The 21,371-nt window shown below is 53.0% G+C and overlaps 1 protein-coding gene across 1 annotated transcript in view; it reads right to left on the reverse strand.

The window, feature by feature from the left end:
* ATN1 (atrophin 1) overlaps nucleotides 1-21,371 on the reverse strand; it is an 80,991-nt gene that overhangs the window by 12,457 nt on the left and 47,163 nt on the right. Inside the window, exons 2-5 of the mRNA XM_054041448.1 lie at nucleotides 9,852-10,069; nucleotides 9,489-9,626; nucleotides 9,046-9,159; nucleotides 947-2,820 (exon numbers count right to left, since the gene is read on the reverse strand). Coding sequence (XP_053897423.1) covers nucleotides 947-2,820; nucleotides 9,046-9,159; nucleotides 9,489-9,626; nucleotides 9,852-9,929 — 2,204 coding nt within the window. The 5' untranslated portion in view covers nucleotides 9,930-10,069. The remainder of the gene's footprint in view (nucleotides 1-946; nucleotides 2,821-9,045; nucleotides 9,160-9,488; nucleotides 9,627-9,851; nucleotides 10,070-21,371) is intronic.

Here is a 21,371-nt window from a genome sequence, read left to right on the forward strand (position 1 = left end):
AGGGAAAGGTTCATTAATGACTAAGTAAATAGCAAATGCTTGCCACATATGGGCACTAGTATGTTACAGCAAAGAAGGTTCAGTGAATATTGTGTGCAGGGGAAAGGGTGGGACTTTGAAACACGGTAGCCAGCTCCTTCTCCCAGTTTCTTAAAACTTATGGAATTTATTATGTTCATTTCTACCTCAAATGCAGCAGCAGAAAGAATATTTTCCTTGTGTAAAAAGACTTGCTAAATATTGATTCTGTTAAGGCTGAGCTTCAAATTAAAGTTTATTTCAATTGTACATGTAAAGAGTTTTATGAATTGATTTCAGAACAAAGATGTATTGAAATGTATGAAAACTGATAAGTACCATTTTAAACAGTTCACTGAAGCTTATGATATTTGTATTGTATATATGAGGACACAAAAAACGTACACTTGAGAGACAAATACATGATATGCTAAGGGAAATGGTGTTTCCTAAAATGTCCCTTAAAATAAAGAGTTGTCCCTTATTTTTCATATGGTTTTCCCTTACTTGCATCCAGCAACCTACCTCTGTGGCCCAATCTCCTTCCCCAAACACACAGGGTGAGATTCTCATCCCCTCTCCCACTACTGTATGCCACTGTGACAGCTTACAGGTACCATAAACCAAAAGTCAAGAAAATTCCCTGGTATAGGCACTGTGTCGGGCTGCAACGATGCCCCCCCTGCAAACTGGGTTGCTCTAATTTATGCAGGGGCTGCAGCGACCCAGCCCTTCCTGGATGCCCAGCACAAAGGCCCACCCTCCGGATAGGTCACTCTTTTTGACTCCAGTGGGGGTTACTTGTTGCTGCAGGCCCTGGAAAGCTGCCCTTCCCCCACCCTCCTCTCCCCGCTTCTTTTCTCCCTCTGTCTCCATGTTCCTCCCTCTGTCTTATTTTTCCCTCTCTGTCTTGCTCTTCCCTGCTCACCTGGCTGACTGGCTGGCATGACTTGGTACGTCCACCACTTTGGGGGCTGGTGAGGGACTCCGAGCCGGCGGCATTGGGCTCTCCGGGGGCTCGTACTCCTCTGACGGCTCTTGCTTGATCTGTGCAGCGCTCAGTGGTAGTGGTGGTAGGTGGGGAGCAGGGGCTGCCATGCCGCCAGGCAATGGGGGGGCAGTGGGAGCAGGTGAAGGGGCCTTGTAGCTGCCAGCGGCTGGAGAAGAGGTCATTCTGTACCCGGGGGGCGTGGCTGCACGGAACGATGAAGAGGAGGAAGAAGGGGGTGAGCCTGGCTTGTAGGGAGCTGGGGGCTGGAATGTGGGGGCAGGTGAGCCTGCCCGCTTCCCATAGGGGGCCACAGTGGAGGGAGGAGCAGGGGGTGACACCGTCTTGTAGGGGGCTGAGGAAGAGGCCATGGTGGCTATGACAGTGGAGAGGGTGACAGAGGCAGAGGTGACTGGTGGGCCAGCTCCATGCGCAGGTGAGGGTGGAGGTGGTGGAGGGAAGGCGTAGGCAGCAGGACTCTGCCCTTGGGGGTGAGCGCAGACACCTGGGTATGTCCCCTGGGAAGAGGAGGAGGAGGAGGAGGAAGAGGAGGCTGAAGGAGCCTGGCTGTATGAGGCCTGGCTGTGGGGTGGGTAGAGACGTAGCCCATAGGCAACATGTGAAGGGTGATGAGTGCCTGACTCCAAGGGGTGGGGGTAACCTCCAGGTGGCTGGGGAGGAGCTGCTGTGGCTGGGGAGACCCCCCCTCCAGTGCCATGGCCATGGTGGTGGTGCTGCTGTGGTGGCTGCTGGGAGGGCTGGCCAGGGAAGGAGGCAGTGGGGTGGGAGCTGGTGTTGCCCAGGGGGCGGCCATAGGGTGGTGGACCCTGGCTCCACACGGGCTGGGAGGGCAGAGAGGGCTGGGTGTACTTGGGGGGCTGGCTGGAGATGGAGAGGCCACTAGGTGGGGGGAAAGAGTGGGCATAGGAGGCACTGTAGCTGGGCAGGGCCTGGGCAGGGGGAGGTGGAGGGTACTGAGCAGAAGAGCTGGGTGGAGGGGGGGCATAGGGGTAACGTGAGGGGGGTGGGGCAGGTGCCTTGTCCTGCCCCATCCCGTGGGGCGATGGGAGGTGCCCACTCAATGCCTGCCCCACCATCCCAGGCGAGTTGGAGTTGGTGGACGCATTATTCAGTGGGCGCAGGGCTGGTGGGGGAGGCAGGTTGGCTGTGACATGGGGGAAGGAGGGGGCAGAAGCTGGGGGTGCTACCAGGGGGTTGCCTGGGGAAGTCTTCTGAGGGGGTAGCCCCCCTGCCACAGAGGCCAGGGAGATGGGAGTAGTGGGTGGTGGGTTGTGCTTGGCACCAAGGGTCTGTTCACGCCCTCCTGGCACTGGGAGGCCCCCCCCTCCAGTAGTGGCTTTGGGCCCCCCCTGGACCACACTGGCAGTGGGATAAAGAGGAGCATGTGTAGCAGAGGAAGAGGAAGAGGAGGCAGGCACTGGTGGTGCCTGGGCCTGGAAAATCCTCGATGCCTGAGTCTCAAGTTGAGAGTGGTATCCACCTGCAGGGGCCTGAGGGTGGACCTCGCCTGCTAGGCTGAAACCTGGCTCGAGTGGACGGGCTAGGCTGTCAATTGGAGGGGCAGGTGGGGGACTCTGGGGGAACAGTGAGGGATGATGGTAGGAGTGGGATGGCCCTTGGGACAGCACAGAGGACGAGTCTGAGTCATTCTCCACACTGCCTGGGCTGTAGACACTGGGCGAGGTGCTCCGGTTGTCCTGGTCAATGTCCCGTGGGTCACTGCTCATCTCATCATTGAAGCTGTGACCATCAAGGCTGTCAACATCCGAGGGAGACTGGGGACATGGTAGCTCCTGAGGTACAGAGAAGAGGGAGATATCAGACAGCCCCTCAGAGCATGAGCAAAAAAGTTAACCCTTTCTGAGCCCCAGAGATTCTCCTTTCTGAAGTTCTCAGCCCCTCGCTATAGGAGCTGAGAAGGAAGGTCACCCTTTTCTGACACCCCTTACATGTAGTCCCCAGTGACTCTCCTCTCTGGAGGCACCAAAGAAGGTTGTGAGATGCTCCTCCTCCCCTGGCCCTACTTTATTCATGTCCCAGAAAAGGTAAAGGCAACAGATTCACAGCAGATGGAAGCAGATGTCCTTTGGCAGTGTATTTATAACAATCCTAGTGCCTTCCATTTGCAAAGCTCCACTTATTTGACAGACATTCATGAATTAAGTCTCATGACCCCGGGGAGGTCGGTAAGTATCATTGGCCCTATTTGACAGAGGGGGTAATTGACGCACAGAGAACAGTTATAAAGCAGGAGTGTCAAACTGTGACGAACTGGGCCTGTTCTCATGGTGGTCTGTGAATGCTGACAGGGGAGTGTGCTGGGATAGTCTGCATTGCAGGATGGGATCTGCCCGAGGGCGCATACCTGAGTGTGTAACATGAGAACCCAGGAAGGGGTTGAAGGGGAGGCGACTCCTTAGCCCGGGAAACTGAACAAAGGCTGTGGGAGGGGTCGCAAAAGGAGAGTGCGAGAAGGAGGCTGGAGAGATGGCTGGGAGGCAGAGATGGCTCTGACCCCCCAAAGGGGGGTGGGCTGGCATGCCCTGGGACCCCAAGCCGGACCTAACTGAGGGGGGCCCTGTTGTCTGTGCCTGCAAGACCTGTCTTGGACTGTATTCCTGTCATCCAAATAAACCTTCTGCTACTGGCTGGCTGAGAGTCATGGTGAATCGCAGGAAGCCGGGGGTGCAGGGCCCTGAGTTCCCCAATACTCCGTGACAACTGGTGGCAGCGGCGGGATCTACTGCACCCCGTGGACGGCGCTTCCCGCAGTAAGTGACTGGGGAGCAGTAAAACGAAGGGGGATTGACGGGGACCAGGCACGCTGAAGAGTGAGAGAGAGACGGTTATTACCCCTGGGAGTGTGTGACCAGCGAGAAGGACTTTTGCAGTAACAGGGTCCCCCGGGGAGATCGCAGCGAGTGGTCCCAGGGGCGGAGGAGTCTGCAGCTCGACCCTGGCAGAGAGGTGGTGACCTCGAGAAGGGCTGGCACACTAGGGGGCCCCCTGGGAACTGTGGGGAGCTGTGAGCACACAGGCCGGTGAGTGGCCAGCAGGAAGATGTATGCCAAGCGGCTTAAGAGCGACCTGGTGGAGCTGTGCAAGGAGAGGCGGCTGCGCATTGGGAGGCTCACCAAAGAACAGCTCATTGCCCAGCTGGAGGCGGAAGATCGCGCGAATGAACTGATCCCTGTGTCTCAGGGAAGCAGCCTGGCAAATGCAGCGCAGGCACCAGTGTCTGTCCCAGCTGGGAGTGGTCAGCCGGCTGCTGAGGGCTTCCCGAGACCCCTCCTTCCTATGCCTAGGGGAAGGGTGGGGAGGAGCCCAGCAAATACCGAAGGCGCCGTGACCCCCCCGGCCAGCAGGGGGTCCCCCCGGCGAAGCTCGCCGGCCAGCAGAGGATCCTCCCGGCGACGTTCGGCATCCGGGGAGCGGAATTGGCTGGAATGGGAGAAAGAGCTAAAACTGAGGGAGCTGGAGGATCGTGAACGACAGAGACAGCATGAACGGGAGGAGAAAGAGAGACAGCATCAGCGTGAAGAGAGACAGCGTCAGCAGGAACGGGAGGAGAATGAGAGACAGAGACAGGAGAATGAGAGACAGCGTCAGCATGACCTGGAACTGGCGAGATTGAAGGGCAGCGAACCCCCGGCTGCGGTGAGTGAGGGGGGACCCAGGACTGCACGGAGCTTTGATAAGTGCATCATGCCCCCATACAAGGAGGGGGAGGACATGGATGACTTCCTGGAGGCCTTTGAGACGGCCTGCGAGCTGCACCGGGTGGAGCCCGCGGACAGACTCCGGGTCCTTACCCCCTTACTGGACCCCAAATCCGTGGCATTGTACCGCCAACTGGGAGAGGCAGAGAAAGGGGACTACGAACTATTCAAAAAGGCCCTGCTACGAGAGTTTGGGCTGACTCCTGAGATGTACCGGGAAAGGTTCCGGAGTCAAGATAAAACCCCTGAGATCTCATATCTGCAACTAGCCGCCCGCATGGAAAGATACGCCAGCAAGTGGGCTGGTGGGGCCCAGACGAAGGAGGACCTGATTAAACTGCTGGTACTGGAGCAACTGTATGAGCGGTGCCCATCCGACCTGAGGCTGTGGTTGGTGGACAGAAAGCCAGAGAACCCGCGACACGCCGGGCAGCTGGCTGATGAGTTTGTAAAGAGCCGGTCAGGGGGTGGCAGGGAGGAGTCCCAAAGGAGCAATCCCACCACAACGCAGAGAGAGAGTCACCATGGGACCTCCCCGTGGGAAAATACAGAAAAACCCCATCAGAGGGGAACATCCGGCATCAGGACCATCCGACCCACTCAAGGGGACCCATGGGACATGGGCTGCTACCACTGTGGCCAAAAGGGCCACATACGGGCCCAGTGCCCCAAGCTCAGGGACAGACTGAGCAGGCCGAACCCACAGAGGGTTGACTGGGTAGAGACCCAGCCCGGCGAGAGGCAGCATTCCCAGGGAAGGGGGGCTGGCAGAGTACCACCTGCTAAGGAGGGAGGAGAGCCCCAGGCCAGCTTCTCTGGGGGGCCAGATGCTCCGGATTCAAAGTTCTCCGTTTACAGGGTTGGCGCGGGGCTGTCCCTGCGGAGCGAGTGCCTTGTTCCCCTGGAGGTGGATGGGAAGGAAGTTTATGGTTACTGGGACACGGGCGCAGAGGTGACACTGGCCCGGCCCGAGGTGGTGGCCCCAGATCGGGTGGTGCCCAACACCTTCCTGACCCTGACCGGGGTGGGCGGGACCCCATTCAAGGTTCCCGTAGCGAGGGTACACCTGAAATGGGGGGCCAAGGAGGGCCCCAAGGACGTGGGAGTGCACCACCATTTGCCCACTGAGGTGTTGATGGGGGGGGACCTAGAGGACTGGCCCAGCAGCCCCCAGACCGCCTTAGTTGTGACCCGCGGTCAGAGCCAGCGAGGGGCACTGCGCCCTGGCCTTGGGGGGGGGTGCCTTGCCTGAAGCGCGGGACTCTAACCTGGTGGGGAGGGAACGCCCAGGGACGCGGCTCAGGGAGGCTGCAGCTTCGGACCCAGCGGGCGAGAAAGAGCAGGTGGCCATCCCCGTCCCAGCTGCTGAGTTCCAGGCCGAGTTGCAGAGAGATCCCTCCTTGCGGAAGATAAGGGACCTGGCCGACCTCAATGCGGTACAGACCATGGGACGAGGTGGCCGGAAAGGATTCCTGTGGGAGAAGGGGTTCCTGTACCGAGAATGGGCTCCCCCAGGGAAAATGGAGTCAGGGGGGATCAGGAGGCAGCTGGTGGTACCCCAGAAGTATCGCCGCCAGCTGCTGTGCCGGGCCCATGACATTCCCCTCTCAGGGCACCAGGGAACCTGGCGTACCCAGCAGAGGCTGCTACGGAGCTTTTACTGGCCTGGGGTCTTTGCTACTGTCCGACAGTACTGCGGATCCTGTGACCCCTGTCAGAGGGGGAGGAAGGCCTGGGACAAGGGGAAAACAGCTTTAGGACCCTTGCCCAGCATAGAGGAGCCTTTTCGGAGGGTGGCCAAGGTAAAAAGGGCGGCTCTAAACCAAGAGAGCCCAAAGCACAGACCTCCAGACTGGAGCGCTGGGAGAAGACCACAGCCCAGTTGGAACCCCAGAGGTATGGGGGTGGGAAAAGGGCACAGGCCGCATAAACCTTCCCACATGCGAACTGCGAGTGCCATCAAGCACCCCCGACCTAAGGGGGGGCGTGAAACTGGAGGGGCCTGGTGTAATTCTCACCAAGGAAGGGGAGGGATGCGGGGGCATCCATGGGAACGGGGGTAGGTTCGAACTTCCCCGGGTCACTGGCTAAAGTGACCCTGCTCAGTTCGGTCTCGAAGGGGGGAGAGATGTGACGAACTGGGCCTGTTCTCACGGTGGTCTGTGAATGCTGACAGGGGAGTGTGCTGGGATAGTCTGCATTGCAGGATGGGATCTGCCCGAGGGCGCATACCTGAGTGTGTAACATGAGAACCCAGGAAGGGGTTGAAGGGGAGGCGACTCCTTAGCCCGGGAAACTGAACAAAGGCTGTGGGAGGGGTCGCAAAAGGAGAGTGCGAGAAGGAGGCTGGAGAGATGGCTGGGAGGCAGAGATGGCTCTGACCCCCCAAAGGGGGGTGGGCTGGCATGCCCTGGGACCCCAAGCCGGACCTAACTGAGGGGGGCCCTGTTGTCTGTGCCTGCAAGACCTGTCTTGGACTGTATTCCTGTCATCCAAATAAACCTTCTGCTACTGGCTGGCTGAGAGTCATGGTGAATCGCAGGAAGCCGGGGGTGCAGGGCCCTGAGTTCCCCAATACTCCGTGACACAAACGTATTTGGAAGAAAGAGCCGAATTCTGGTCTGTGGTCCAGGCTATAATTCAGGACTATTCTCCTCCACAGCAGTGGGAGATTTGTACAGAGATCAAGGGGAGAATATGGCCTTTATGAACTAACTAAATATTCAGTGATTATTTATTATTTGTTTAATGCCTTATCGTCACATTCAGCACTGAGGAAGGAAACCCACAGCCTGTTGGGCCATTGCTATCTCTGCCCCTCATGTCTCTTCCTTCCCATCCCCCTTTCTCTATTGCTCCCCACCTTCTCTGTTCCTGTCTCTGTGAATCTCCTCTGAATGTCCTTGGACCGCACTGTGCCTATGTGGTTCCTTCATATTATGTTTGTTGTGTAAAGAGCAAAAGACCCAATAGGGACTGAGGAGTTCCCTCCTCTGAGTCCTCATTTCAGGCTGTCTGCAGACCCAGGCAGACAACACTGAATCAGTTACACTCGGGTCACATTCAAAAGGTCATTTCTGCAAGCAGAAGGGCAAGAAACTTACTTTTCTAAAAAATGAAAGCAGAGATTCTGGAGAATGTAACTATGTCCTGCAGACCACACGAACACATCATGCAGGCCAGATATCTGATACCCCTGTTACACAGGAAGCATGGTCTTGTAGTTAAGGTATTAGACTGGGACTTGGGAGATCTGGAATCAATCCCTTGCTCTGCCACAGACCTGTGTGACACTGGTCCAGTCACTTCACCTCTCCGTGCCTCAGTTTCCTTTCTGTAAAATGGTATTAGTATTCTGTGGATTGCAGTCACGTGTAGGAAACCCATTATGGATCAGGACCCCAATGTGCTGGGTGCTGTACTCACATATAACAAGAAGGCCCCACTCCAAAGAGCTTAAAAATCCTGCACCTGTCTTGTCTATTTAGAGGTAAGCTCTTTGGAGCACAGCTTTTTCTTACTGCGTGTTTGTACAGCGCCTACAGCAATAGGCCCAATCTTGGTTGGGGCTTCTAGACACCACTGAAATGCAAACAGTAATAAGGAGAGGGAAAGGACTTGGCAAAGATCATACACTGAGTCAGGGGAAGAGCTGAGAATAGAAACCAGGAGTCCTGATTCCCAGTCTCCTCTGCTCTAAACTGTTAGGCCCTATAGCCCTCCCAGAGCCAGGAAGAGAATTCATGAGTGTTAACTCATATAACCACTTAACTAGAATCATTGTAGGGCAGTTCCAGACAGTCCAGACACACAATCAGTGTCCCTGAATTGACAAAGCAGCAAGCTAGCTGATCACATCCAGGGCTGCTTGGAGGTCCCAGACTAGCTGGCTGAGCCAGACCTAAATCCGGCAAGTGATGATTTGTGGCCAGCATGATCTCAACCCCAGAGGACAAGTTGGACGGAAGATATGCTAGACCTGACAGGGATATCCTGGGGAACTACATGCTCCTGGGTTCTGGGGAGCCACCTCCTGCCCCAGAAAGGGAAGTGCTGCGACTGGGCCAAGCCCCTGAAATGTGGGAGGAGGCCTATTTATGGGTGAGGATTGTCTCGTCTTGCTTGGTAAAGCCTGTCAGCCCACAACCAACACAATGGTGTGATCCAGTGCAGCCAGGGCAGCAGGCTTGACGGCTCCGTGGACCTGATCCAGCGCAAGAGGGAGGGAGGGGAACTCCCAGAGGCTTTCTTCCTGCACCAGACCATGGAGGTGTTTTTGGGGTGCAAAGGGAAACTCACCTCAGTTTTGGTTTTCTTGGGGGCATTGCTGTCCTCCCCTTCACTCTCTGAAATCTCCTCCATCCGGCCCTGCTTGTTACCCTTGGGGGTACAGGACTCCTCCACCCGTCCTTTCTGCAAGGGAGAGGAAAGAAGGGTCACACATGGAACTCTTTCCCGAAGCTCCCACAGTGGGTGAGAGACAGCTGACATACAAGTGATTTGTACACAAAATGACAGATTGGACAGATTGACACAGGACCTTGGGGATTTAGGAGTCATGGTTTCTCTAGCAGGTCACAACCTAGCAAAAACAAACACTGAAAAGGGTTGGTGGGGGATAACCTCTTGGTAAAATGGTTGGGGGATAAGCAAGTTCCTGAGGGCAGGATGGAAGAACCAATCCCTGCCAGGTTCTTGATGGACCTCATGGTACCACTCAATATCACACTAATGTTTCCTACCTTATTGGTTTGCCGGGATTTCTCAGTTTTGCCATCACTGCTAGAAGTGCTGATGCCACCTGGGGAGGCTCGGCCCCGTGACCTGAGCTCCTCTCGGGGTCCGGGAGTCTCCTTCTTCCGTCCACTCCGCATTGACATCTCAGATGAGAGAAAACACACTGAGTGCACCCTGCAGCTCCCCCTGCTATGCAATCCCTGCCCCACCTTCCAGCTCTGCTGAAGCCCTCAGTGTTAACCCACAGCATTCCACTGCTCCAGTCCTACATTCACCACATAGCTTTTCTGATGCACCTCAGTCCTGACCCACAGCTCTCCTTCTTTTCCAGTCCTTGATTCCCCACCACCTCCTCCCCTTTCACATACCGAGTCTTTGTTCTGTCGAGTCTTCATTCTTTTGGGTGTGGGACCCCCATTCTCCTTGGCCCAGTTGGATGAAAACATAAATTTGTGTCACTTTCCCCCACTTCCACTGTTCCCCGGGAGACTGAGATGATGGCCTCAGGGATTCGGGCAGGGTCAGCTCCTCCGGAAGCGGGGGGTGGGGGCCTCACTCCAGAGCTACTACAGGTTCTTAGTGGACCCTGAAAGACGGAGAGGGAGACAAAGACAGAAAAATGGAAAAAGAGAGTGAGTTGTGTGTATGAGGCCACTTCACACCAAAATTTCAGCTCATGATATAAATGCCAAAAAATTACTACTGTTGCCATATCTTTTATTTATAAACCTGGGGATCTTCACTAATAAGAGATAATAATCTTAATGCTTGCTCACTGGATGTCCATAGAAAATTATTTAAGATTATTATCTCTTACTCCCATTGTAGTGGAGTGGCACCCATGTGATGGAAGAAATCGGTCCCCTCAGTATTTGGGGTGTTGAATTTTTACATTATCGCAAATTGTTTTTACATTTCATTTCCCTGGTTACTTTTTTACTTAAAGGAGGGATTAAAAAAAAAAAGAAGCTGCTTAAAAACATTAGCATTTAAGTTCACAATCATGATTCTTCTGACTTTATAAGCAGTTCTTTGCAGCTGGTCTCAGTGCAGTCCAGACCTTAATACTCTTGCCCAGTTACGTAACAGTCATAGCTCACCCAGAGAAATGGTCTCCAAGTGGCCTTTGCTGGGGGTTACATTATGCAAACTCAGCCCCAACAATACACACATCCATGAATGCACCACATTTGCAACAAGCTTATTATACAGAGATGCTGACAAGTCCTGTTCACGCTGTACATCTGCAGGAATGCCCAATATACACAAGCATGTGCACTTTAACTTGACTTTGCAAGCCACAAACAAAATCTGGCCCATTTAACTCTGAATCTTTCCTCAGAACTAGACCCCTTTGATCTTTGAAGTGTTTTCGGTGGCTCTTCTCTGAGCTCTCCCAGCTTGTCACTGTCTTTCTGGGATTGAGGGGTCAATGGCTGAGTGCATGATTCCAGGTGGGGTTTCCTCAGAGCCACACAGAGAGAGACTATCCCATCTCTGCTCTTGGATATGCGCCCTCTCACAGACTCTATCCCTAGGGTGGATAGTTCCCAGAGAGAAAAGTAGATCTAGTGGATAAGGCATTAAGATCAAGGAGTCAAAGCCTCCATTGCATCTGAGATGACTAACTGACAGCTTTGGAATGGGATGGGGTTTAATGGGTTAGCACAGGGAGATTGGGAATCAGGATTCCTACAGCTCTGGGTGGGAAGTGGGTCCTAGAGCGTTGTAGCAAGGGAAGTCAGGATACTCTAGATTCTATTCCTTGCTCTAGCAAGGGAGTTTGGGTCATATTCTATGATTTTATTTTTATTTAATTTATTTATTTTTAGTGGGTTAAAGCAAAGGAACTGGGAGTGAGGATTCCTGGATCCCATTCGCAGCCATGCCTTTGACTTGCTCTTTTACCTTGGGAACTTCTCTTTCCTGTATCTCAATTTCCCCATCTATAAAATGGGGATAATTGATACTGACCTACTTCTCGGGGGAGTATGAGATCTATTTAATTAATACTTTCAGATTGCTTGGAGATCCTCAGATGAAAGGCACTTGCGACTTTAATTTCATTCATATTTTATCTGCCCCTCATGCTGCAGGTCATCTAGGGCCCATATAACAATTTCCATACAAATTAACTTAGCTCTAGTCTTTACTAGAAAAATGCACTGATTTAACTAAAACTGATTTAAAACTGATCTACTTAAACCAGTGCAAACCCCTTATGTAGACTGTAGTGGGGCGGGTGTCCCACTCCTGGAGAATTTAGGCTGCAGCAGGCCAGTGAGCCTGTGCAAATAGGCAGCCAATTGGAGAAGAGCTTATTGGGAGCCAATCAGGGCCAGGCTCAGCCCTATAAAAAGGCTGCTCAGGGAGAAAGCACTCAGTCTGCCCCAGACCTTCAGAGAGGAAGGGGGGAGGGATGGCTCAGTGGTTTGAGCATTGGCCTGCTAAATCCAGGGTTGCGAGTTCAATCCATGAGGGGGCCATTTAGGGATCTGAGGCAAAAATCTGTCTGGGGATTGGTCCTGCTTTGAGACTAGATGACCTCCTGAGGTCCCTTCCAATCCTGATATTCTATGATTCTATGAAAGTCTGCCTGCTGAGGCGCTGGGCAGGCTCAGGGAAGCAGAGTGGAGTTTCAGCCTGGTACCTGCCAGACTGCCAGCCCTGAATAGAAGGGCCTAGAGGGTGCAATGGGGTCAGAGGGGAAGTGACCCAGGGAAGGCTGAAGGCAAAGGGAGAGAAGGAGGGCCAAGAGGCTGCCGTTAGAGGGTCCCTGGATTGGGACCCAGAATAGCGGGCGGACCTGGGTCCCCCTCTTTCCCCCTTGTGCTGCACTGGGCCATGGAGCAGGGGCTGAGTCAGGCTGCAACCTGCCCCCTGATGTAAGAGGGGCTAGACTTGGGGGTTGTGGCAGGCTGCTGAGGCTGGTGCATAGACTTCTGTTACCCCCCCCCCCCCGAAGGGGGTGTGGATGGACTGAGGGGCACTGCCGGAGGGCAGTGCCCCTGAAGAGGATGCCGCGAGCTGGAGAGCAGTGTGGGCTCAGATGCCAACCAAGGGCAAGACAACGGGTGGGACACCACCAGAAGAGGGCGTTCCTCTGGACTGAGCTAATTCCCGAGACGACCAGCAGGAGGTGCTGGGTGGTGAGTCCCAACCCTGTTACATAGACCCACTTGAATCAGTTTCAATATTGCTTTAGCTTAATTTGGTCATTGGTGTCTAAATCAATCCAGTTAAACTGATGAGATTTATAGTATAGTAAGGCCTTAGAATCAACATTTCTCAAGTGAATTTCCTCATAATGCAAATACTAAAAAGCAAGGAAATTCTAAGCTAAAGACACCTTTCACATGCAGTTTCCAAGCATTAGCCCAGTGCCATCATAAGACATAAATGACACCAACACGCCGATAAACTCTCTAACACACACACTTTAAATTCAACAATACTATCATCCTCAAGTCACACATCAAACTATAATGCACAATTTTAACTCAAACCTTCTAACACTACGTTATTTAATAGCTTAATAATGACAACTAGTCTTATCTCCACATACCACACTCATGTCAGAGAAAGAATACAAAGCTGAATACACTCCTAATTTCTTTCTTATCAGAAATGTTTCCTGGAATAGCTACAAAATGTAGATCAAATGTACAACACACAATTTCAAACAGACACCAATATTATGCACATTTTAAAGTGAGAGTAATTACCCACTAGAACAGATTACTGAAGGCTGTCATAAAATCTCCATCACCTGGAATCACTACATCTTTCTAAAATATATAATGTAATTTAATCACAAATTATTGGGCTCAATACAGGAATTTCTGTGTGAAATTCTGTGGCCTGTTATATAAGGGGTCAGACTGGATGATCACAGTGGTGCTTTCTGACCTTTACATTTATGAAATAAAAACATGGTCAGCCTTTCAGATCTACATTCATAATGACATGGAGAATGGCAGGGACCCCTACTCACAATAGTTAAGTCCCAGGCAGACTGCGAAGAGCTACAAAAGGATCTCTCAAAACTGAGTGACTGGGCAACAAAATGGATTCAATTTATCAAATGGAAATTCAACGTTGATAAATGCAAATTAGAAAACATAATCCCAATTATACATACAAAATGATGGGATCTAAATTAGCTGTTACCACTCAAGAAAGAGATCTTGGAGTCATTGTGCATAGCTCTTTGAAAACATCCGCTCAATGTGCAGCAGCAGTCAAAAAAAAAACAACAGAAAAAAAGTTACTCACCTTCTCGTAACTGTTGTTCTTTGAGATGTGTTGCTCATATCTATTCCAATTAGGTGTGTGCTTGCTGCATGCACAGTCATCGGAAAGTTTATTCCCTAGCAGCACCCGTGGGTTGGCTGTGGAGCCCCCTGGAGTGGCGCCTTCATGGCGCTCAATATATGACCCTGCCAACCTGGCGCCTCCTCAGTTTCTTCTTGCCAGTTACTCCGACAGAGGGGAAGGCAGATGTGTTGCTCGTATCCATTCCAAACCTATCTCGAAGAACAACAGTTACGAGAAGGTAACTGTTTTTTCTTCTTTGAGTGATTGCTCATATCAATTCCAATTCCAAGCCTAGTTATGGAATCACTGATTGGAGCACCGTTCTGCCGAAAGCCGCATCATCTCTGGCATGCTGGATGATGGCGTAATGAGAGGTGAATGTATGTACTGAGGACCAAGTTGCTGCCCTGCAGATTTCTTGTATTGGGACCTGGGCCAGGAATGCCGCTGATGAGGCCTGAGCCCTTGGGGAGTGTGTTGTAAGAGCCGGGGCTGGTATTTTGGCTAGCTTATAGCATGTGTGGATGCATGACGTAATCCAGGAAGATATTCTTTGAGCTAAGACCAGGAGCCCTTTCATCCGGTCTGCCACCGCTATGAACAACTGGTTCAACTCCCTGAATGACTTAGTGAGCTTGATGTAAAAAGTTAGTGCTTGCCGAACATTCAGGGAGTGCAGCCTCTGCTCATGGCTACTGGCATGAGGCTTAGGATAAAAAACCGGCAGGAAAATGTCCTGATTAGTGTGGAAGCGTGACACAACCTTAGGAAGAAAGGCCGGGTGAGGTCTAAGTTGCACCTTATCCCTGTGGAAAGCTGTATGAGGTGGGTCTGAGGTAAGGGCCTTTAAAATAAAAAAATTTAACTCAGACACCCTCCTTGCTGAAGTAATGGCAACGAGAAAGGCTACCTTCCACGACAGAGAAGGGAGCAAGTCACCAGTGGTTCAAATGGGGGCCCCATTAGCCTGGAGAGGACCAAGTTAAGGTCCCACGCAGGGACAGGCTATCTGATCTGGGGATGTAGCCATTCCAGACCATTGAGGAACCGACCAACCGTAGGAAGGCCGAGATAGCAGTGAGGTGTACCTTTATGGAGGACACTGCCAGGTCTTGCTGTTTCAGGCACAGAAGGTACTCTAAGATGAGAGGTACAGGTGCCTGGAGAGGGGGTGTACAACGCTGGTCACACCAACAAGTACATCTTTTCCACTTTGCCAGATATGTGGCTCTAGTGGAGGGCTTTCTGCTTCCGAGTAGGACCTCCCTTAGAAGCTCCATGGGATTCAGCCATGAAGCTTCCAAGCTGTGAGGTGGAGGGACTGCAGGTCGGGGTGATGAAGGTGACTGTGGTCTTGAGTGATCAGGTCGGGGAGGAGAGGCAACGTGCCAGGGGTGTCCACTGACAGTTCCAGGAGTATGGTGTAGCAGTGTTGTCGAGGTCATGCTGGTGCTACCAGAATTATCTCTGCTTCATCCCTGTGGACCTGGAGTAGGGAATGGGAGAAAGCCATAGAGCAGGCGGCCTCCCAAGAGTAGCAGGAATGCGTCCATGATTGAGCCTGGGCTGTGTCTCTGGAAGGAGCAGAACATTGGGAACTTTCTGTTGCTCTGGGGGGCGAACAGATCAACCTGGGGAAACCACTCGTGATTGCAGAAGGACCTGCTGAGGTGGTCCGCCAGTGCGTTCTGAACTCCTGGTAGATAGGATTCTTCCAGGTGAATGGAGTGGGCTATGCAGAACTCCCACAGCTGGAGGGCTTCCTGACATAGGGGAGAGAACCAGGCTCCCCCCTGCTTGTTGATGTAAAACATGGCAGTGGTGTTGTCCATCAGAACTGCTACGCACTGACCTTGTAGTCGGGCCTGAAAGATCTGGCATGCTAGTCGCACTGCCCTCAGCTCCTTGATGTTGATGTGGAGAAAGAGCTTGTCCTGCGACCAAAGGCCCTGTGTTTGGAGGTCTCCCAAGTGCGCTCCCCATCCCAGAACTGACGCGTCCATTACTAGGGACAAGGAGGGCTGAGGGCTGTTGAAGGCAGTACCAGATTTACCATAGCGCCAATGGCTCCATAGCGCCGGACCCAAGCTCAGAAGGGTCCCATAACACTCATTTCCTCCCCTCTAGCAGCGCTGCAGAAGTGGAGGCCAAGAGAGCAAGGAGCCTCAGAGCAACAGGGATCCAACATGGGAGCTGAGCACCCAAGGGGCCCTGGGAGCTGTAATTCCTTGGCCATCTCCCTGCCTATAGAGCCGGCCCTGGACCAGGGAAGGAACTACATTTCCCAGCATTCCCTTGGCAGCTATCAACAGGAAAGGGAGTGGGAGGGAGTGAGGAAGCTGAGACCCCATGAGCTGCAGCTTGCTGTGAATGGAGAGCTGGCTGCTAGAAGTGGGTGGCACAGTGAATGGGGAACAAGTATGCCCAAGGAGTAGAAGGCTTTGGCCCAGATATCACCCTCAGAAGACTTCTCCAGACTGGATTAGGGATGCTGGTGTGACCTCGCCCTGCAGCTCCCAAAGAAGGAATTGGGTGGACTAAATGGACAGTGCACCTCTCTATCTGAAGCCTAGCAGGGGAGGTATGTGGATCCCACTAGAAGTTAAAATGATAAGTAAGGGAGGGAAGGCTCTACTAGAGGACCTGGGCAGCTTTAGATACAGTACCAGGCACATAGGAGGATTTCCATGTCTGAGCCATGGAAGCAGAAATTGGCTTTTCCTTTCCAGATTTATCGAATATTCAGACAGGGAATTTAGCACCTGCCTTCCAGATCTGAACACTCTCAAAATTCAGGAGTGCTCAAGCTCAATTTAGGCTGCTGTTACTTAGAATCATAGACTCATAGAATATTAGGGTTAGAAGAGACTTCAGGAGGTCATCTAATCTAATCCCCTGCTCTACTAAATCATCATTTCTCCCAAATCAAATATGCTGATCCACCTTAACTTGCTGTAGAAAAAGTAGGATAAAATTGAGCAACAAATGCTGGCATCTCCCCAGCGCTAACTAGGACTGGAATTTCTATTTTCAACAGCCATTACCTTTTTTTTGTTTTGTTTGTTTAAATGGAAGACAGTAATATTGCATTGGCAAATTCCCCATAGAAACGAAGAGTGGAACAAAAGAACAACAAAGGCACCTCAACTTTTCCTCATTTATGTAGGACAGTCTTATAATATGGATCCAGATATCCTCCAATCACACAAGCTGAAAATGGTTCCACTTTACAGCAGTTCTGTAACCATGTGGGAACCAGTCCTGTCTGTGTTCTGTGCACATCCAAAATTCTTACTGAATTCAGAAGTGCCTTGCTTTTGTGAATGGGAAATGGGGGGGAAAGCCATATCACTACCTGATATTTTCAGCCCTTGTAAGTGAAGCAGGTTTACATTTAGTAATTGGGTGGGAAGCCTCTCAGAAAAAGTTAAGTGCTGTAGGAGGTGTTGCTTATTCACTAGGTAATGTGAGACCTTCCTGTTACAATAGTAAACCAGTGCAGCATAGAATGCACTTTGCTCCTAGAGTCTAGAATGGGGTCCTTTGCTTCTATACACAGCCCATTAAAGATAATGAAAAGACTCCCACTCACTTCAGCAGGCTTTGGACAGAACTGGTTATACATGGGGTAACTCCACTGTCTTCATAGGGTCCTGGTCCCATAGCGGAGGGGGGCCATGTGAGCTTGTTGCAGAGCTGCTGCTCAGGGATGGGAACCGCCTGGCACCCCAGCTTCCAAAATCATTCAGGCTGCACTTTCTGCACAACTATGTGCTAGCTGAGGGGTGCGTGGGAATTGGTGGCCTCTTCTGCCGGTGATGGGCATCTCAGGTACTTAAAGCCATGGCCTAGAGGAGGGAAGCGCTTAACTGCAGAGTCTGCAGCTACCTAGGGCCAGTGCAGAGGATTTAGAGTCCCTAGTGCCGCTGTTGCAAGGTTCAAGCATGCTCAGCCTTGGAATTGCCACCCCTCTCTTGACTAGTAGCTGCAGCTCTCTAAGGCTGGCTTCTGGCAATTGGCCCCTTGTCTATAGACAGAGAAGCTGCAGGTGGCTCTATGACTACTGGGGGCCATTAAGCTAGAGCTGATAAAGAAACTGGAATTAACCTCAAGGAACAGAGGTCACCAGTAGGAAAGGAATGTCAAAGGATGCATGGAAAGAGGAAGCAGGTCAGGCTTGCAGCAGGAGAATAGCCCCAGCTGGTTGGGGAGCAAGTCCAAAATAGAAACAAGCATGTAGTGGTGATTAGGTAGTAGACTAGCATGTAGATGGGAGCAGAGGGAGAAAGCCCTTGGGAATCTGAAGACACCAGCCTAAGTCCTCACTTTGGGGAAATAGGTGTTTGCAAGTGGCTTGCTCAAATGGCAGGATGCGTGCTGAGGGAGGGATTTGTCAGAATTGATCAGGTATCTGCTGGCTTTGGAACTTTGAGCTGAGACTAGGACCACATACTGTGACTGGTGAAATAGGGTTGTACTGGAGACATGGCTATAGAAGGTCTGAATGAGGAAGGAGATAAAACTGTGGGGAGTTTCCCTGATCACTATTAAAGTTCTACTCACTGTGGACACTGGTAAATCCACATGGGTGTACAGCTCAATGAGAAACTGGGGGCTGAGGGAGCTGTGTATGGCAATGCATATAGTCATGTAGAGGTGTGTGATCAAAATGAAAAATGTCTCTGAGATTCAGTACCGGGTATACTATGGCACTACCACACCAAACCCATACTCGGAGTCCACAATGACTACTTAGGGGCCCACAAATATGTTTGGCGCCTGGGTCCACAAAAGGTTAAACCAGCCCTGCTTGAAGGGGACTCCTTTGCACACTGTCCAAGGGTTGAGCCACCACTGAAGGGAATCAAGCACCTGCCCTGGCACTGTGACCACTGAATTCAGGCTGTCATGTCTAGGGTTACCATACGTCCGGATTTTCCCGGACATGTCTGGCTTTTGGGGGCTCAAATCCCCGTCCGGGGGGAAATCCCCAAAAGCCGGGCATGTCCGGGAAAATCGGGAGGGAGGGAGGGAGGGCTCGGCCGGGGCCTCTTTGTCTGGGGTCAGCGGTGCGGGGCCGGGGTCGCGGGGCCGGGGGCATGGTGCCGGGCGCGCGGTGCCGGGCCGGGGTCCAGGGGCGCAGTGCCGGGCCGGGGGCCAGGCCGGGCCAGGGTCGCAGTGCCGGGCCGGGCTGGGTGCGGGGCCGGGCGGGGAGCCGGGGGCGCGGTGCCGGGCCGGGGTCCGGGCTGGGAGCCGGGGGGCCGGGCCCGCGAGCCGGTCCGGGGTCATGGGGTCGCCGGGCCGGGGCCGGGAGCCGGGGGGTGCGCCGGACCGCCGGGGGCCGGCAGTGCTGGGCGGGCCGGGGGTGGTCGGCCGGGAGCCGGGGCCGACCCAGGCTGGAGCCGCCGGGGGGCCAGCCTGGGCCGCGCCTCCTCCCCCCACACACCCCCTTACCTGCTTCAGGCTTCCCGCGAATCAAATGTTTGTGGGAAGCAGGGGAGGGGGCGGAGACTTTGGGGAGGGGGCGGAGTTGGGGCGTGGGCGTGGCTGGGGGCGGGGGCGGGGCCCCGTGGACTGTCCTCCATTTGGAGGCACAAAACATGGTAACCCTAGTCATGTCCTGGGTGATAGGCCGAAGTGAGCCATGACTGTAGAGGCCTGAGCTTCAGTCTGGCATGCCAGATCATGTAAGTGCAGGCTGCCATGTGGCCAAGGAGACTCAGGCATTCCCTTACTGTAGTGGTCGGGTATTGCCTCAGCCCCTGAATGATGTCCATCATGGCTTGGAATCGGGACTCTGGCAAAAGTGCCCTTGCCGGAACCGAGTCCAACACTGCCCCAATGAATTCTATTCTTTGAGTCGTTGCCAAGGTTGACATCCTCAAGTTGAGGAGGAGACCCAGTCTCTTGAATGTGGATCTGACCAATCAGATTTCAGACTCCATCTGCCTCCCGGTGTGGTCCCTGAGCAGCCAGTCGTTGAGGTAGGGGTATTCCTGCACCTGCCTCCAATGGAGGAAAGTGGCCACGACCGACATGCACTTGGTGAATACTTGGGGGGCTGTTGAGAGGCCGAATGGTAGGACTGTGAATTGATAATGCTTGTGGTCAACCACGAAGCATAGGAATCACCTGTGTGCAGGCCGAATAGCTATATGGAAGTATGCGTCTTTCATGTCGAGGGCGGTGTACAAGTCTCCCGGATCCAGGGAGGGAATAATGGTGCCCAGGGAGACCATGCGGAACTCCAACTTTACCATGAACTTGTTGAGACCTCACAGCTCTAGAATGGGTCTGAGACCCCCCCTTGGCCTTGGGGATTAGGAAGTATCAGGAATAGAATCCCTTGCCTCTGATCTCCTGAGGAACCTCTCCCATGGCAAGGAGTGCCTGCACCTCTTGGATAAGGAGTTGCTTGTGAGAAGGGTCCCTGAAGAGAGACCCTAAAGAGGGACGGGGAAGGGGGGTGGGAGGGAGCAGAATTGGAGAGAATATCCCACTTCTACCTTGCGAAGAACCCAGCAGTCCAAAGTTATTTGGGACCAAGCACAGTAAAAGTGGGACAGACAATTCAAGAAAGACGGGGAAGGAGCCGGAAGTGAGGCTGGTGCGCCATCCTCACGCCACCTTCAAAAGGCCTGGTTTGAATCCAATGATGTTTTAGTCCCTGGCCCTGCCCGGGCAGGAGGTGGGAAGGCTTTTGTCTGCCATTCCTGCCCCTTCTCCTATAAAAGTCCTGCCTCTGCCAAGAAGGATAGGAGTGCTGCTGCTGCTGAGGCTTTAAATGTTTATATTGGGTTGCTGGGGTGTGCATACCCAAGGATTTCATGGTAGCCCTGAAGTCCTTTAGGCTATGCAGCCTAGAGTAAGGCTAGGTCTACACTACCCGCCTGAATCGGCGGGTAGAAATTGACCTCTCGGGGATCGATTTATCGCGTCCCGTTGGGATGCGACAATCGATCCCCGAATCGACGCTCTTACTCCACCAGCGGAGGTGGGAGTAAGCGCTATCGACTTCTGCGGCTTTCTGTCGACTTTGCCGCCGTCCTCACAGCGGGGTAAGTCGGCTGCGATACGTCAAATTCAGCTACGCTATTCACGTAGCTGAATTTGCGTATCTTAAATCGACTCCCCCCTGTAGTGTAGATGTACCCTCAGTCTGCTCTGCAAACAGACCTGCCCCATCAAAAGACAGGTCCTGCATGGTCTGTTGAACCTGGGGTGGGAGTCCCGAAGTCTGCAGCCATGAGCTACGCCTCATGGTGATACCAGAGAACAAGGTGAGCACCGCTGAGTCCACAGCATCCAGTGAGGTCTGTAAAGAGGTCCATGCCACCGCTTTGCCGTCCTCCACTATCGCTCTAAACTCCTCCCTGGACTCCGCTGGCACCAGCTCCTTCAACTTGAGCTTCGAGTTCCAGGAGCTGAAGCTATATCTACTCATAATTGCCTGCTGGCTTGGCAATCCTGAGTTGCAACACCCCCGCCTCCCCATAGCATACACTTTGCTCCCCAATAAATCTAGGCGCTTGGCATCCTTGGACTTAGGTGCTGGGGCTTGTTGTCCCTGC

This window comes from Malaclemys terrapin, chromosome 1, assembly GCF_027887155.1.
Source record: "Malaclemys terrapin pileata isolate rMalTer1 chromosome 1, rMalTer1.hap1, whole genome shotgun sequence".
NCBI lineage: Eukaryota > Metazoa > Chordata > Testudines > Emydidae > Malaclemys > Malaclemys terrapin.